Source organism: Mus caroli, unplaced genomic scaffold (assembly GCF_978045245.1).
Source record: "Mus caroli unplaced genomic scaffold, Mus_caroli_1 scaffold_2, whole genome shotgun sequence".
In the NCBI taxonomy this organism is placed as follows: Eukaryota; Metazoa; Chordata; class Mammalia; order Rodentia; family Muridae; genus Mus; species Mus caroli.
The window spans coordinates 22,568,517-22,580,114 of record NW_028227257.1 but is presented as its reverse complement, the minus strand read 5'-3'; the positions used below and the strand labels follow the sequence as shown (position 1 = coordinate 22,580,114).

At 50.2% G+C, this 11,598-nt stretch overlaps 1 protein-coding gene across 1 annotated transcript in view; it reads right to left on the bottom strand.

Annotated features, from left to right (window-relative positions):
• Positions 1-3,027: 3,027 nt before the first annotated feature.
• Positions 3,028-11,598, bottom strand: part of Mtcl2 (microtubule crosslinking factor 2) — a 69,225-nt gene continuing 60,654 nt past the window's right edge. The window contains exon 15 of the mRNA XM_021156739.3: positions 3,028-11,025. Within this exon, the coding sequence (XP_021012398.2) occupies positions 10,879-11,025 (147 nt within the window). The 3' untranslated portion in view covers positions 3,028-10,878. The remainder of the gene's footprint in view (positions 11,026-11,598) is intronic.

The window sequence follows — 11,598 nt, the reverse complement described above, 5'->3', positions numbered from 1 at the left end:
ACAGAGAAACCCTGTCTCAAAAAAAAAAAAAAAAGAAGAAGAAGAAGAAGGCTAGCTGAACCATATTTTGATAATTTTGACCATTTTGAAGTAATTGTGGTTCCTTGGAAGTTTTTTGGTAAGAGGTAGAAATGTGTATTCCAGAAGTTTCTACTCTGCCATTCTGGTCTCAGAGTTTCAACAGCTATCTGGAAGAGGTGTGTTCTTATTCCTGAATCTCACTTTCTGGAGCACCTCATGTGTTGATGTCCCCAAAACAGAACTTAATACTCCCGGCCAGAGCTGGCCATGTCGGGACACACTGAGATCACTGCCTCGTGGAATCCAGTCCCAGTAAACACCCTTGCTCGGAAGTCTTCCGTGACTCCCTTCTGTTAATAAGATGCATACAGATTCTTTCCCTGTTCCACTTCAAAGTTTCATTTCTTGACTTCATTTCCCCTCCCCCTTTCTGGTTACTTTAAAACAGGTTCTCATGTACCCCAGGCTGGCCTCAGTATATAGCCAAAGATGACACTGTAACTTCTGACGACCCTCCTGTCTTTCCCTCCCAAGTATTGGGATTACCAACGTATGCCCCCATGCCTGGTTTTGCCTCTTTCTCCCAGGCTTTCTCTCTCTGAGCCTCTCCTCTGTTTCCTGTCTACAATCCATCACCATCCCCTTTGTCTGCTCAACATTCCAACCCTGGGTGTGCTCCCCTGGGGCTACTAACTTCCATAATTGATGCTAAACATCTTATTTTCCAGGCCCATTTATTATATCCTCCATGGCTAGCACAGGTCTGGCTGTTGTTTTTTTTTGTTGTTGTTTTGTTTTGTTTTTAAAGATTTATTTATATGTAAATAAATTACATATATTTATATGTAAGTACACTGTAGCTGTCTTCAGACACTCCAGAAGAGAGCGCCAGATCTCGTTACAGATGGTTGTGAGCCACCATGTGGTTGCTGGGATTTGAACTCTGGACCTTCGGAAGAGCAGTCGGGTGCTCTTACCCACTGAGCCATCTCACCAGCCCCGGTCTGGCTGTTGTTAGCCACCCATCTCCTCCCCACAAACCCTCAAGGAGATCTATAAAAGTTAAGTGTTGGGTCTTAGGCTGTCCAAATATCCAGAAATGAGCTAAACTGGACTATAGGAGAATTTCTGGCAGTTAAGTAAAAAACAGCATTCCTCCCAGACTGGTAAGACTGGTTCCCATCTGTCAAAGGGACTTATGGCTACCTGTGGTGCTCACCAGTTAGCCAAGCCCATGCTGCTCTCAGGGCCCCATCACTACCAAAGTACCTATTGCTGGGCGTGGTGGCACATGCCTTTAATCCCAGCACTTGGGAGGCAGAGGCAGGTGAATTTCTGAGTTCAAGGTAAGCCTGGTCTACAGCATGAGTTCCAGGACAGCCAGGGCTATACAGAGAAACCCTGTCTCAGAAAAAAAAAAAAAAAAGTACCCATTTCACTGGCTAGCCCTTCTTACCATCTCCTCCATCCTAAGCTCCCACCAGCGCCTGGGCTTTCTTTTTTTTTTTTAAAGATTTATTTATTTATTATATGTAAGTTCACTGTAGCTATCTTCAGACACTCCAGAAGAGGGAGTCAGATCTCGTTACGGATGGTTGTGAACCACCATGTGGTTGCTGGGATTTGAACTCTGGACCTTCGGAAGAGCAGTCGGGTGCTCTTACCCACTGAGCCATCTCACCAGCCCCCGCGCCCGGGCTTTCTACCTCCCCCTGCCCCCAGCCCCCATGAGTCTTCTCTCTCACTCCTCCCCCCTCCTCTATCCCATCTCTTTCTATCCTGCTATCCTCACTGTTCTCTCCCACTTCTGAAGTCCTGGCCATGTACAGTCTACTTCTTTCTCTGCTCTGGACTATTCCAGAGGCCTCTGGCTGTCTAGTCTTATATTCACAATAAAAACCTTAACCATATTATGGAGGGGTGGCATTGGCACCTTCTTTACTGTGTCCCTCACATATAGTAAACCATTTCCAAGATGACCCCATTGACCAAAGCTTTTCCTGGTGGGTAGTTTCCTCCTACCCTGGAAACAGCTAGTTTATATAACCCATCAAATATCTTGGAAATGTAACTTTTAAGGCTTAACCATAGAAGACATTGTGATTTCTGCCCTGCTCTCAAAGATCTCTTTCCTGGAAGAAAGCTAGTGGCTACCCTGTAACACACAAGTGTCTCCACCCACTGAGGAACTGAGTTTTTTCTTTTTTTTTTTTTTTTTCTTCAAGACAGGGTTTCTCTGTATAGCCCTGCCTGTCCTGGAACTCACTCTGTAGACCACGCTGGCCTCGAACTCAGAAATCCACCTGCCTCTGCCTCCCAAGTGCTGGGATTAAAGGCGTGTGCCACCACTGCCCGGAGGAATGAGTTTCTTACTTGATAGCCAACAGTGACTTGCAGGTTTGTGAATTAGTTATTTTGTAAAGGAATTTTCAAGCTCTGGTTAGAAACACAAATAACTTAGGCTGTCTGGGCCTAAAGCTCTCTGCTAAACAGCTTTGTCTTGCAACATGCAGGAAACAGACCCTGGGTTCCAACCCCAATACACAAGGGTGCAAACACTCACAGCCTAATTGGTTTCTGACTGCATGCCTCCAGAAACACTCAAGTACAACTGTCCAGCTCCCAGGTCCTCAGTCCACAACCCTGGTAGGATGGGATACATTTAGGGTGTTAACTCCACACTGTAATGCCTAAAAGTATCTTTTCCCCCTAGTAGATTATTGTAAGTCTGTTATGGGAAAACCTGGTTCTATTTTTCTCCTTTTTGAATGTGGTGCATTTGTTCCTCAGCAGTGGTGACACACTTCCTGAGAAACACTGAGTTACCAGCCAGGAGCCACCAGAAACTCCACCCCGCAACCCCGCTGTGGTTGCCCCATCTGGGTGATTCCAAACTAGCCAGCTGGCTCCAGTTTTCCCCTCCTTCTAAGAAACTGCAGGTGGAATGGTGTCAGCTTTCAAATGGGCTGGGAAGATCAGAGAGCAGGCAACTGTTTATATGACATACTTTATTTCCAATCTACAACCATTAAAAACACTTTGTAAGTTTACACTGTACAGTTCTCATGTCTAAAATGAGACACAGGGCAAGGATAGCTGGTGGACCAGATGCTGTCCTACCACCCAGTATGTCCTGGGAAGGAGCCTTTGAAGAAAGAAAGGCAGGGGGCCAGGTGACAGAAGGGAGAGAAGGACAGAACAGTGGAAGGGATAGGTGGACAGTTGGCCCAAGGATGCCCTTGGTCCCTTCCCTCCTGAGTGGTCCGGCAGGGCCCACGACTGCAGGACCCTCACCAGGAAACCAGGCTGAGCAGGAGGGGCTTCACAGTATTGGCCAGGTTGAGGAGGGGAGCCAGGATGGAGAGGAGAGGCAGTCTCTAGCTCTTCCCTAGGCGCTGGGGGTTGGAACTGATTTTTGGCACTGTCTTCATGGCCTCCCTAGAATCGGGAGGACGAGGAGGTGCGGCATGGGAGGGTGAGGTGAGCAGGCACCAGATTTTGTTCTTGCAGCCTTAGGTTTCTTTCCCTTGGCAGAAGCCCCCTTGCCTACTGTGACCACAGATTACTAGGGGAGGGTGAGCTGGGCTGAGATGGAGCCAGGGGGATAACAGGAAACCTACAAGACCATTGCCCCCACTCCAGCTTCCAGAAAGAGGAAATGCCACAGTGCTGTTCTGTGTGGGGCCAGAGGCCCTGAATCTAGGAGTCCCGCTGACTGGTTGTTTTCCATTGTTCCTGCCCAAGTTGCACTGAAAGCTCACCTGGGCCCACAACCCTGTTGCTGTTGGCAAACTTGTCTAGTCAGAATGACTGGAGGCTCTTTCATGCCCCAAACATCTGGGTCTGCTGCAGTGGGGCCAACAATCTGCACTTCTGCCAATTTCCCTGGTGATGTTTCTACTATGGGGACAGAGTTGCCGTTGGTGCCCCAGCTGCCTTGATCACATTGGCAAGGCCCAACTGAAGAGGCACCAAAAGGTCTGGAGAGATGCTAGGAATGATGTGGTGGGTGAGCCCCCGTGTGAAGAAGTAAACTAAGGCACAGAGATCAATAGTTGAGCCAAGAACGAGGGTTGCCAAGGCCCAGTGGATCCAGAGGCTGTAGAACCCAAAACACAAAGGATATCTGAGGCCCATAGGGCATCATAGAGCTCCTAAGAGGACCATAAAACTGGGAGGCTCAAACTTGGGATAAGTCTCCAGACTGCCAGCTAAGGTCTCTCGTTATATAAGTGGCACAGGTGGCTTTAGATGTGGCGAGATAAGGACTCAACTGCCTCAGTCCTTCCAGGATACTCAGAGGAAACCAAAGCCTCTTCCATTAGGGTCCAAGGAGCTAGTGAAGGCCATGTCAATGGGGTAGGCAGAGAGAAGAGGAGGGTCCCGGGATGGTGAAGAAGGAAAGTGGTCAGGTGGAGCAGGGACTGTGGCGCAGGATCATGTCCTTGGTCCCCTTTCGTGGATCTGTGGACTCTGCAAACTGCAGATGCCACTAGTTCAGGGTAGTAGGTTCTGCCAAGATGATCTGATCTGCAGGGGAGAACTGATGGGATGGAGACAGAGGCACAAAACCAAAGAAGAGAGAGTTCAAGCTTCCCCTGCTTTATAGCAAAGACACCGGAAGTAGGCTGGGCAGAGAAGATCCAAAGGTGAAGAGCAAGTCCCTATCGACCCCACATCCTCCCAGGGAAAGGTGATGCTACGGGGAGACTGAGGACAGGGAAGGCAGGAGGCAGAGAGTGAGATGAATCTGATGAGGAGGACTGGAGGAGATGGAATAGCATGAGCCATAGAAGCAGCGGACACCTCTAGTGAGAGAAAATACAAAATAAACACAGGACGGGATAATTCCAGATCTGAGAGCAGACCTTGGAATCGGGAGACAGACTGCACGTGGCACTTCCGAGATGGGGCGGGCAGGCGAGTTTGTTGGGACAGGGAGGAGACTGCTAAGGTGACACACAAAGCCAAAGGAGGGGACAGCACACCAGAGAACATAGGAGGCTGAGGACTAGTGCTATAGAGAGCCCAGGGCCCAGAGGAGAAAGCCTGGCCCTAGGTTAGGGCCACTCCCTATGGTGGCAGAAACCAGGTAGGACGTAATGACAGGCAGGAGACTGTAGATAATGATAAAGGAGGAGGGAAGGTGTGTGAGGTGGGAAATGAGATGGGGATTCAGCCACACCCCCGAGCATGCTTCATCCACTGTATAGAATCTTTGGAGAGTTAGGAGCTCTGGGATGTGCTGGTAGCTACGCCTTTGTTGTGCTCAGAGGCCTTGGGCAAGCCACGCCCTTCTCCACGTGTATATCATAAAGGGGTGAGACAAAATGATAAATACCGGGTTCTATCTCCATGAGTACCTAAAACAGGCCAGTGACAAGGGAGAAAGCAGGCCACCAGAGGTCATCGGCCTGGGGCAGGATGGGAGTTACTGTGTAGGGGTTAGTTAGTAATTATTATGGGGGTGTGGTATTCCAGTTTGGGACCAATAAGAAGTTCTGGAGATAGCAGCAGCGGTGGTTAACCCAGCATTGAGAATGTACTTCAAGGACATCTAAGGTCAGCGGCGGTGGCAAAAGCCAAAGGCGATAGAGGCAGAAAGGTAGTAGGAGATTCAAGCCCATCCGTGGTTACACAGTGAGTTGGAGGCCACCTGATGATACAAGAGACCCTGTCTCAAAGTAAATACTTTTAAAAAGCCTCTTAGGTGCTGGAGATGTTACTCGGTGGTAAGATGCTTGCCTCGCATGGACTAGGCTGAGTCTCATCCCCCGCATGTGCAAACACATGCACATACACACACAGAAGGACTACAGTAGCATTTTAAAACGTGAGCAGGTTGGTGAACTTCTCCTCTGGCCCCCTCCTATTAAAGGCCAATGAGGGAAGGAGGTGCATGCTACCATGGGAGCCAGGGCAACTGAGGGGCTCGATGACTATAAAGAGCATGGTCAGATTCATTCGGATTTATATAGAATGCCAGGCATGATGTATGTGGTCTTCTCCACAGCCACCACTTTATAGCTGGGGGAACTGAGGCATAGACTAGCCACGTGATTGGGCCAAGGTCATTCAAACTGGGGGCAGTTTAATATTTTGTAACTAGTCTTCTGGAAAACATGTCTTCTCTTAGGCTAACCTGGTATTACACCCGTCAGCTCCAGGGTCTGTAAAGAGATCTCCAGTTCCACATTAGTTTGTCTCTAGGAGTAATCACGATTGGCTGATAAAAGTGTCTCACTTCTCGCTGGGTAGTGGTGGCGCAGGCCTTTAATCCCAGCACTTGGGAGGCAAAGGCAAGCGGATTTCTGAGTTCGAGGCCAGCCTGGTCTACAGAGTGAGTTCCATGTTTCACTTCTCACCATGGCCTCTAGGAAACTGGAGAACGAAATTTAAGGCTGGGTATGGTAGTGCATGCCTGCAATTCCAGAACTTGAGAGGCAGAGGCAGGAAAATTACCACAGATTTAAGGTCTGCATGGCTATTTCCAGACCTGCCAGGGATACATAGCAAGATTGTTATCTAAAAACAAAAACAAGACAAGCAAACAGCAGGTTGAGGAAGGGAGCATACTTTAAAGTGTGCAATTAAGACATACCCTTAGTTCTTGTCCTCTGATTTCCCAGTTTTGTTTGTTTCCCAACAGTACGGAGAGAACCCAGGGCCTTACACATGTGAAACAAGCGTCGACCACTGAGCTACCAACCACTTGCTAAAATCTTTGAGCTAAAACCTTAGAAAATTGCCCAGGCTGACCTTGAACTCACTCCATAGCCCAAACATGCTTTGAACTCGAGCCTCCTGTTTCTGCCTCCTCAGCAGCCAGGATTTAAGGCCTGTGCCACCAGACTTTCTGGCTTTGTCGTTTTATGAAACGTATGACTAAGGTGGAAGACTGTTCTGATGCCCTTTGAAAACCCTTGGAGGAATTTACCCAAAGCAGAGTTTGGCTGAGACACCCTCACCCCCAGATCACAGTTCAGGGCACTATGAACACTGACTCAGGATGCTAAAGTTAGGAATGGCTGGTACTGTGGATGTAAACACTGGTCACTGGTGCTTATGGATCTCCAGGGGGCTAAGCCCATAGGACCTCTGTCCAGAGGCTGTGGTACGGCCTAGAAATCTTCATGATGAACTTGCTCTCAGAGGCTCAGGTGCAGTGGGTCCCTGGAACTACCCTCTGGTCCAGAATTGAAAGTCTGTCTCTAGGTTTGGCAGTGGCGAGTTTGGGATGCTTTGAATCTAGCCAGCGTCCCAGTGAGTTTGTACAGAAAGCAGGGAAGAATCCAGCTATATATACAGTTGATGACTTCCTGGTTCGGGGCTCTAGGGCAAAAACCCTGTTTTCTCCTTTATAGAATGAGAGCACTAAGCCCTATCCTGTCAAAACTGCCCCTCAAGAGTTGCCCTTGAGAGACTAAGGAGAGGTGGGGAGATGGTGATGTGACCCCCTAAACAGTATTATGCTCTAGGGAGGATGGCGGAAGGATGGTTGCTACTACAGTGAGAAGGGAGAGGGAGGCAGTGGAACTGGATCCATTCTGGGTAAGGGGAAGAGTCTGGGTACTGTCCAGGTAAGGGACAAAGCTGAGTGACAGATGTATCCATCAAAGGTACAGAGTGAGAGCAGCACGGTGGTGCCTAGAAGGTCAAGTCTTTTGAGTACTCAGTTTTGTCACCTGGAGGCCAGCTGGTAGGTGAATATCCCTGGAGAGGCCAAGAGACCTGACCGCCTAGAGAATAAGATCTCTAGAGGCCAGCCTTGGTGGGAGGAAGGCTACAGGGTAAAGGGTGATAGATGCTGATGATGCCCTATTCAGTCAGGGGTCCCTAAAAGGCTCTGAGTCTCAATTCAAAACCAGTCACCGCTGCCTCCTAGACAGTCTCATTTGGTTTAGCCCTGGGAAGAGGTGAGACATAGCTTACTTTCAACCACATAACTTAGCTCTCCCTCGTGCCCCCAGCCAATCTGTGTCAACCCTGTGAGCACAAGCCAGGCAATCTTTTAGAGGATGGGATCCTAAGGTTCCTTGGGACATGGGTTCTGGGAGTAGGGTAGAAGCTGGAGGAGGAGGAAGAAGAGGATGAAGAGGAGGAGGAGGGAGAGGAAGAGGAGGAGGAGGGAGAGGAGGAGGAGGGAGAGGAGGAGAAAAACAGAGGTGAAGAGAAAGAGCATAGATAGGAGGAGGGGTGGAGCTCCTTCCCATGACCCCAGGCCTCAAGGGGCGTGCCCCCATGTAAGCCAGGCAGTTTTCTGCTTTGGGAATGTTACCAAGACATAAAAGGCATTTGAAGAAACAAACAAACTTAGAAATTACATTTCAAAAGAGTAGAGAGATTTACAAACCGACCCTTCCACCCCACCCCCAAAGAAAACAGAACCAGTTACCAAGTAAAATGCTAAAGATCAAACCAAACCAATATTTACACGGAACATTTTCAACCCCACTGAGCCCTATGTCCAGAGGCTTCCATAGGGACAGTGACAAGTGGCCTTGCACAGTGGCAAGCAAGAATTAGAAACGGGGACTGAAAAACAAGACCTGGAGCTTGCAACACCTGTTGGGGGCCACAGGAGCCAGGTGCTGAGACAGTTGAAATGCACAACCCATACAGAGACGATGGTAAGGCTGAATGGCCCCTAAGCCCTGAAGTTCAGGACTATAGGGACTTTTCTCAAAGCCTCCCAAGCTCTCAGTAGCTCTGGGAGGTGGCAGAAGGCCTCTGGTGGCTTGTGGCCTGGTGTGGTCCCCTCAGCTAGAAATAACCTTAGAGGGGCCTCTGACCTCTTAGAGGAGAGCAGTTGCATCCTGGAGGGACCTGGTCCTCCGTCCCTGCTGACTATGTCCACGCAAGTTACTGGACACAAGTCAACAGCTGCTAGAAAGCACTGACCCTGATATACTGCCCATAGGGAATGGGGTCGAGGGGCTTTGGGTAACTGGTCCAGGTGTTTCTAAAAAGATAGCCTGGGTACAGGTAGGTGGGAGTGTAGAGGCATCTCCCTAGTTCTGGAGCAAACCAGCTATGCAGCTAGCTGGCTCTCTGCCTTTCCGAGGGGACCTCTGCACAAAAGCCAATCCATCCCTGGATGAGTCTGGGTCCCCAGCCAGGAACAGGAGGGCGGCACATCACATGTGTACAACTGTAATTGGTTCCTTGGCACCAAGGGGAGGCATGTGAGCCCTCCCCATACTGCAGCTGAGTTATACTGGTGTGGTTCAGGCGACTCCTAGGGGTGTAGGAAGGACAGGCAGTCGAGTTTGGGCATGAGGAGCCACGAGTGGCTATAAGGCTAAGAGAAGCGCTGGTGAACAGGCTGGCAGGCTGGTAGACACTCTCAGATCCGTGTGCAAAGCTGCAATCGACAACATTCTACAAGTCCATCCTGTTTTCCTGCGAGTTCTTACTTCGGGAAAGTGGAAGGAACAGAGCCGCAGTCATCTGTGTTTGACTCTCATGAGAAGAGGTGCTGGCGGGAAGGGAGGCATGGGAAGGATGTTGGAGGATGTCTGGGGAGTGATGACATCATTCTGGCCTGCAGTTTGTCTGAAGCACTTACAGTCTGGCCTGTAGAGGTCGGGCCACGTACCGGGTGACGAGGGAAATGTAGCGCTCTGAGACTAAATGGCCAGTGGTACTGGAGGAACAAGGTGCAGAGCCCCAGCTCTGCTGAGGGCCCTTCTGACAAGACCAGGAGACCTGAGCCTGCTACTGAGCTGCCTCAGCCACACGGGGGACTCCATGCTGTCACAATCCCCACACTGTCCCAGTGGCAAGGATACCTCTAATAAATTACCTTTGGGGCTCTGTGGAGGGTGGGGTGGGGTAAGTTAAATTATTAAAATAAAGTAAATCACCTTAAATATTTATAGTATGAAAAATTCAAATAAACAATCTAGGCAAATAAACAATGTAGTCAGTCCCTTGTCTTGGGCTATGTCTTGGCCTCTTGGCTCTCCCTCTGGTCTGACCTAACTAATAGTCTCTCCCAGGGAGCGTTTCTGCTGCTGCAGGTCTGTGACACCGAACCCAGCTACCAAGAGGCCCTAGGGATGGAGGCATGGCATTGAGGAATGTACCTCTCTGTCAGGTGCTGAGATAGATGCTACCATTTTTGTTCTCATGTACTACAAAAGTTGTGCCCTCATGTCCCCATGACAAGGGAGTCAGCTCTTCTGGCCTCCTACTCTGAAGCCTACATACTCCTACCTGCCTCCCAGTTCTTGCTACATGTAGGCACAGGCAGGGATCTCCAGAGCTCCAGGATTCCAAGTGTACTTGGCCCTGAAATCTGCTCTATCATGTCCCTGTTCCCTGCTCCAGGCAGGCCTAACAACCAGAGCAGCAGGGCTGAGAGGAGGGAGCAAGAAGTGACGGTCACACCCAGGCCCAACTCTTCTGAGAGCCTCAAGCCAGGCCCTGAGCAAAGTGGAATTCTCTGGGTGGCTTCTCCTCCACACGTGGTCAGAAGGGAGCATCTCTGTCAGTCCTGGTCCTGGAGCCTGGCCAGAAATGCCTCCTTTTCTGGATCCTTCTAAGAAGTGGTGTGGGTGGTACCAGGCCCCCTTTGGGATCCAGAGCTGACTTGCTGAGCTCTTCAGGTGCTTTTGAGGCCCAGTCCTGGTCACCCAGGTTTGGTCTTTCTCCTTGCTCACTGTCTTCCCCTGGAAATCAGAGGTCACTGCCCAGCAGTCAGCAAGACACCTTGCTTTACCTTAATGCGAAAGCTCTTCTGTGGCAGTGGCACAGCTGCTGTTCCTCCTGGATGGACTGAGGCTGAGGACACGAGCCCTTGCCTCATCTCCAGGGTCTGGGCTGCTTGAGGTGGGTGCTTGGTTGCTCAGGGACTCACTGGGGAGCTGCCCTCTCCTCCCCGCCCCAGCCTGACTCTGAAGGGTGCAGCCTGCACTTGGAAGGAGAGTGCCGGATGGTGTTGCGGGATGGCCGGATGAAGCAGGAGGCAAGTGACTGGGCGCTACAGTCACATACGGCATCCTAGGGAGAGACAGAGACGAGATCAGCAGCAGCCTGAAGCCTGGGCTACAGCCACCCAGGAACCAGAACTCAGTCATGTCTCATGCTGAGGTAGGAGCTGTAACTCTGCTCTAGACCTTATTACTCCTATTAGGGCGACAATGGATCCACATTCTAATAAAGTCTGCAAGGCACAGAGAAGGCAGACGCTGTCCGAGGTTGAGATTCTCAACACTCTGCGCAGACACGACCAGCTCGGCTTGTGTTTGGGAAGTTTGCCTGCACGTGTGTTTGTGCACCGCAAGTATGGAGTGCCCGTAGAGTTTGGAAGAAGGTGTCAGATGCCCTGGAAGTAGAGCTATAGACAGTTGTGAGCCATCATGTGGGTGCTGAGACTTGAACCCAGGTCCTCTGGAAAAGCAGCCAGTGCTCTTAACGGCTGAGTCATCTCCCCAGCTCCTGGGTCTTAGTCTTAATGGCTCTATAGTGTTCTACTGAATGGAAATACATATTTTCCAACACCCACACACACACCCCCACACACACCCCACCCACCCACCCCCACCCCCGCCACCCCAGTGCTAGAGATGGAAC